Source organism: Octopus bimaculoides, chromosome 9 (genome assembly GCF_001194135.2).
Source record: "Octopus bimaculoides isolate UCB-OBI-ISO-001 chromosome 9, ASM119413v2, whole genome shotgun sequence".
Classification (NCBI taxonomy): Eukaryota; Metazoa; Mollusca; class Cephalopoda; order Octopoda; family Octopodidae; genus Octopus; species Octopus bimaculoides.
In genome coordinates, this window is record NC_068989.1 from 66,525,872 (window position 1) to 66,533,074 (window position 7,203).

General features: G+C 35.1%; 1 protein-coding gene across 2 annotated transcripts in view; it reads right to left on the bottom strand.

The window, feature by feature from the left end:
• The window catches only part of LOC106867622 (trissin receptor), a 165,297-nt gene that overhangs the window by 4,464 nt on the left and 153,630 nt on the right, over positions 1-7,203 (bottom strand). For both annotated transcript variants that reach the window (XM_052970727.1, XM_052970726.1), the window contains one exon: positions 3,936-4,096. In XM_052970727.1, the coding sequence (XP_052826687.1) occupies positions 3,936-4,096 (161 nt within the window). The remainder of the gene's footprint in view (positions 1-3,935; positions 4,097-7,203) is intronic.

Below are 7,203 nucleotides of genomic sequence, written 5' to 3' on the forward strand. Positions count from 1 at the left end.
ATTCATAATGTTTCCTTTATTTTGATAATAATAATAATAATAATGATGATGAGGATGATGATGATGATGATGATGATAATAATAATAATAATAATAATAATAATAATAATAATAATAATAATAATAATAATGATAATAATACTAGGGTTTCATTTGAAGTAATCATTTTAGTTCCAGGGGTAATAAATGCACAAGAAATTATCACAAAGGGATTTCTGATGTAAAAATAATGACAAATGGCTTACTTTCATGCACTTCAAAATCACCACCCCCCCACACACACACACACTCACACACCACACACACGCACGGACACACACACATATACGTATGTAAATATATATATATTGTATAACATATATGCATAATATATGTGTTTGTGTATATATATATTTATCCACTCTCACCACTTCAATCCACTACAAACACACAGACTCACACTCATACCTCAGCTGTTCCACCTTCCACCCTAACCACACCAAGCTCTCCATCCCCTATTCCCAATTCCCCCGTCTAACCCCACCCCTACATAATCCAGCCCCACCTTCTTTATCCATCTTCATCCCACCGCCATCCCATCCATTACACTCACTCCCACATATCCCACCTCTACCCACACCCTCAGCCTAACCCACACTCCCACCCTTGCTTTCCTCAATCTTGCTTCCCCCACATCCCAACACCACCATACCACACAACACAACCATATCACACAACACCACATCACATCACACCATCACACACGCACTAGCACTGACTACTTCTCAGCCCCATATCGCCACACCTACACATACACACACACACGCGTCAAGGTTACCAGCCCTCTTCCACACGCACATATTGCTCTCTTATACACACGCACGCGCACCTTCATTTTGGGATCACCACTACTTTACTATATCCCCTTCTTCCTAGCTCTCATTCACCATGATAGATCGCTAGCCACTACGCATTCTTTAATTTCTCTTCCTGTTTCTTTCTATGTTCCTTTCTGTGGAAGAGCGTAGACTCGAAACGTTAAAGACTTTTTCACTTCTCGAGCGTTAAACTAATACATCTCTTTGTTGTCTACAACACCTGTCATATATATATATATGTGTGTATATACATGTGTGTGTGTGTGTGTGTGTGTGTGTGTGTGTGTGTGTGTGTGTGTGTGTGTGTGTGTGTGTGTGTGTGTGTGTGTGTGTGTGTGTGTGTGTGCGCGTGTGTGTGCATGTATATACATATAACTAAAAATTTATCCCATCCGGAGATTGAACGTACTAAGAAAGATATAATAAAATTATTTAAAAATAATAATTTAAATATAGCATTTGAAATAAATCATAAGATACCTAATTTTTTAGACATCACACTTAATCATAAAACTAATCTCCACCATCCATATAGAAAACCAGACCAAACCAAACCAAACCTTTCAGTACCTAAACGTTCTTTCTAATCATCCTAGATCAAGCCTCGATCGTATTGTAACTGCTATCTCAATTGGAATCTGAAACTGATCGGCGAGCGAGGAGATAATCAGCACTCACGCACCGTATTATTATAGCTAAGCCCTAAAGTTAAGTGGTTTTAAAAAGAAATATTTTACATCCTTGGTGCAATTCTAAAGACCAAAATTGCAAATATCTTGAACTGCCTTACAATCTAGTAATACGAACCCCAGTTTAGAGAAACCAATTAAACATATGAAAAAACACTATATGAATAAGGCCCGCATTAATAATATGGCATTTAGGAATTCAAGTAAATATAAACCCTACATCCCCAACCAATCTAATCAGACCAAATACTCAAAATCTAGGAAACGTGAAATTATATGGTTCGCCCCGCCCTTCTCTCTTCTGGTCAAATCTTTACCCAAATTATGCTTTAAGATATTGAAGGAAAATTTTCCTAAAAACCATAATATCATCCTATTTTTAATAAATTGTCAGTAAAATTGTCGTATTATACTACTCCAAATTTAGGTTCGATCATAGCTTCCATCAACAGATCTAAACTCAGCCTTAAGAAATATACCCACACAAATCTTTATAATGAATTCTATAACTCCAAAATTGACACTATCTCCAACGTAAACATCACGCCAGGGCAACCCCAAACAGGTGGGGGTAATTGGAAAATTAATACCGATGCAGGAGGGGGTTGGGACATGTAATTGCCGAATTGAGGAGTCGTGTCTATTAGCCGAATCCTGTTTACGTAATAACGTAGCATATAGGTGTTCTATGGAAATCCCTGCTACACACAGGGTAAGAGTTTATATAGGAAGCACTGTAGACTTTAAACTTCGATATAGGTCTCATTTGAACTCTTTTGCTAACACAAAATATCAATCTTCCACAACGCTAGCTTCTTATCTACAAGAACTTTAAATTGTTAGAATTTGACGATGGTAACATAAATATTATGCTCATGGAAAGAATTATCAAGCAAGAAGTTTTGGACACAAGGATTTGTGAGATGAGCATAGGCTTCTTGAGCAACGCTAGAAAGAGGTTAGCGTGATGGCAGTTAATGAGTAACAGCAGCCGTGTCTCATAGAAGTTTAGTTAAATTGGTTAACCTATCTGAAATTCTCCTTAACATTTTTTTATACATTTGCGTCTCCGGTCTTTTATATGAGCACTTCTGCCTATTGCCTATATAATAAACAAAGAAACTTTACTATATACATATGTGTGTGTGTGTGTGTGTGTGTGTGTGTGTGTGTGTGTGTGTGTGAATGGGTATATAAATGTGCGTGTGTGTGAGTGTGTGTCTGTATGTGATGCATATGTATACATATGGTAACACCGTGTTAGCAGGCTTGTCAGTAGGTCTCACCGGAAATTTGTGGAATGTTATTAATTGTTGGATGATAAAGAGGAAGACCAGGCTTTAAAATGTTCGATGTGCATGTGAAATATCCTCAGGGATATTGAAGTCTATATTTTATAGCGCTTATTGTGAAGAGTCTATTTTGCATGCTCTTCATATATCGCGGGAATGAGGTGCGATAATTTTATTTGTTACGTATGCACACGCATACCTAGACAAATACACACAAACATATACACACAAGTATATATATAGAGAGAGAGAGAGATTGATTGATTCCTAGACAGACAGACAGACAGATAAATGGATGTTGATTTCGGGCCTTGTGCCTAGAGTAGAAAAGAATATGTGCATCTCAGAGCATGAGCAGGAGTAGTGGGAGAGCATAATAATCATGCGCTGAGAGGGATTCTTTGGGGTTTGAATAAATGTAACAAAAGCAAAGATTGAAGGAAATATTAGCCATTCTCCATACTTTCTTGGGGTAACAAGCAGGAAATAACAGTTACCACCCCGCAACGAAATTTTATTACACAGTTTAATAAAACAACTGAAAAGATTACATTAATCAAACAGAAGATAATTTTGCGCAACAATTTATTATCAGTCACACTGATAATATAATGTCCTACGCTTATCCGAATAAGGGTATACTTAAATACGTTTAATATATTAGTATTTTACCTGATTTAAAATATTTATTTCTAAGGAATGAATGAATTGCCTGTATACTAATGTGTGATTTTATATCCGAGTCCACTATTCATCAAGAATTCTCTTGGACGGGTAGAAGCTTGATTGCGGCTTATAGCCTTTTACACCCCTATCACCGTTGCGTCAACTGATCCGGATATTAAGAAGTGGCACAGAGAGCAGTTTCTGTAGCCATTACAGTAGTCTACCGTAAGATTTATACAATACCCCAGTTCTGGCTGACACTACTACCACACTCTATGTTGTCATTGTCTGCAATGGTCATTAACTGCAACGGTCAGCAAAAGTCATGTTCACATTCAAGTCCACCTGAACTTTTTAAAAATGGATGTTCATGTTATTGAAATGATGTTTTTTGTGTTAACTAATGGAAAAAATACGGATTGAATACAAACTTTTCCAAGATGCCAAACAGGTGAGAAATATGTCGACAAGTTTGGGAAGATGCAAAATACTCCAACGCAAAAATCTGCCACTGCAAGATTTGCCAGGAAGAAATTGGTACGTGTTCTCATTCGTGCATTTTTCACAATGATGTAGAGGACTAAAGAATTACCTGCAAAACGATAAAAAATTGATTAGTTTATGAATTAACTATATTAGAAATATCAATTAATACATATAACTCACAGAAATAATTCAAGTGATATTTTTGAATTATTTGTACATCATATATATTTTTAATGGTTTATTTATTTTTTTTGGATAGCATTGTCAGCAGAATTTCTAAAAAAACTCATATGTACCCTTTACATGCATGCTAACCCTTGCCATCTCTAAAGATCTCCCTTGAAAGAATATTTTCAGCGTAACAACAACAGCATCTCAAAAACTGATCTTTTTCTTCAGTGCCAGAAAAATATTTTCCTAACAACGTTTTACAAAACACAGCCAAGACCAGCGATTTTGTACTGCTCCCTCTCTCTCTCTCTCTCTCTCTCTCTCTCTCTCTCTCTCTCTCTCTCTCTCTCTCTCTCTCTCTCTCTCTCTCTCTCTCTCTCTCTCTCTCTCTTTCTTTCTTTCTCTCTCTTTCTTTCTTTCTCTCTCTCCCCTTTCTCTCTCTCTCACACACACACAATTACCTTACACACACAAAAGTAAGGTAATTCAAATGTGTAACATGAGGTCTCTCACTAACTAAACACTCATCCCAATAAACTCATCCTCTCTCTGTCTCTGTGCCTTTTCTACAAAATATCAAATTGGTGTGTGTGTGAGTGTGTGTGTATGTGTGTGTGTGTGTGTGTGTGTGTGTGTGTCTAACTGAATGTTCCGTCGACTTTCTTTTTCTCTTTTTAGTTTAGAGTTCATTTCGACCTTCTACCAACTTGTTAACAAAGGTTATAAAGGTATGAAGTAAACCATCTTGTTTCATTCAGTATCTTTTAAATGTTAAGAAAGTTTTGCAGGTTTTTATTGTCCCAGGTATCGTGATCATGTCTAGAGTATGTGTTATAGAGCTGCAGTCGCTCCCTAAGAACTTCAGCCTTTCTTAACTTCAAGCTGGTTGGTAGGTTGGTGCCCATCCTGTTGTTCCAGTAATTATAAGAATCAAAATAAAAGTGTATATTCGATACTGGATTTGCAAACTCTTTTCCAAACATTTTCTCTTTCTAATGTATTTTTCTGACCAAAGGCCAGTTGGTTTCCACAACGAAGCATGTCTTTTGTCTCCTAGTCCGACACAATATTTGGATGGTTGTTTTATTATATATGTATGTCTAAGTGCGTAGGAGTTCAAGAAGCAGAGATTTAGAAACAATATTTCAAACCTCATCTCGAACACATTTCGAAAGCTGAGTGCATGTACTTCTAGGTGTGTTTGTTATTGTTGTTGTGTAATCGAGCATACTTATGATCAGAGATTTTCCAGCCGTGACAATACTGTCTAATTATAGGCATCTATCTCCACATTATCCTAGGCATCCTAGATTTTAAGATGCTACATCATCTAATATGTGCCTGCTGTTTCGGCTATTTTAACGAAAGAATTTGATTTGAGGAAAATTTGACTATTTCTAGTCGGTCAATCAACCACGTAAAAAAAAAACTCTCTGTATTTCACTATGAACGATATATGTCCGTAGTTTAACTGTCTTCATTGTATTATACTTGCCATAGATTTGATTCATTCTCCAACGCTTTCCACCTTTCAATAGGCTTCTGTAGCCTTTCTTTGATGAGAATTATCAATAGCGCTTTTCATTTACCTTGTATGTTTGATGACTTAAACTCTCCTTTAGGTATTAGTTTAGTGTAGGCATTATAATTTAGCTTTAAGCGGATGCAGCGATATGGTGTGAGCAAGTAATTTGTTAATTTGAAGCAATGTGATTAACATTCTTTGCTGATGTAGCCTCCTGATAATTACTGTTGCTGTGTGCAGGTGAATAATAACCATTAATCATATTGCGTACTTCAGTTATACTATAACTGTATCCATGTTAATCATTCTCATTAGCAAAAGATTACAATGTCCTTTTCCCAATTATTTTGAGTTTATAAATAAGATTAGTGATATAAATCACGACTCTTGTCTATCTCAGCTATACTTGAGCGCTAGTCGTCTTAATGTTTCTCATTAGCAAAAGATAGAATTTTTTTTCTGAAATTATCAAAAGTACTGATATAAATTTCTATGAGTAAAATACTATGAGTAAAATAAAAAGGCAAACATATTTCTTTCTATGCTACTGATGTATAGAAAAAAAGAGGAAAAGAGTCTCCTGATACGATGTCTCGTTGTTTGTTAGCCACTCCTTAAAAAGACATACTCTGTTTCCTCCCCCAATCAACAGCACAAATCAGCTGCTATGTCAAGTAGTCATAAATGGTTGTTATAGTCAGATTATTATAATTTCAACATTAGATGTATCTTCGCATACAGAAATATTATCTCTTCTTTTCACGATTTGCACTCATGCACACGCGCAAACACACACAAACACACCTCCTATATATAAAAATATTGGTTTCAACGTACCATTCAAGATAAAAATTATTGTGAAACAAATTCAAAATCGAATGATTAATTTCTTTCCACTAAATATGTAACCTTATACCTTGGATTGAAACGATTATCTTCTATTGTACTCTACAATTTACTGTTAATGTATATAATTAATAAGTATTGTTCCACCATCTTACCTTCCTTTTTCTCCTTGTCATTCTTTATTTACTTAAATGTGTTTTAATATAGAACCAAATCAGAATTGATTTAGATTTCATTGTTTGGTTACGATTGCAGTTGACTTATACCAGAAGTTTTGATAGAATAAGACCTACAATACATTAGTCTAATGTATCTAAGCGACCTACACTAAAACTTACTTTTGTGGTAGATACAATAGATGTAAATGCTTGTTAAAATATCTAAGATTTATCCATTATAAAATAATTACAGCTCGGTTAGATCTCAATTTAAGAAATAAGATGGTCTTCTAAATGACTTTTTAAATATATGTATGTGTGTGTGTGTGAATATGTATACATATATACGGATATGTATATATATATATTTACATATAGACATGCACACATATATATGCTTATATACATACACACACACATACACACACACACATATATATATATATACACACACACACACATATATATATATATATATATGTGTGTTTGTGTGTATATATATATATATATATA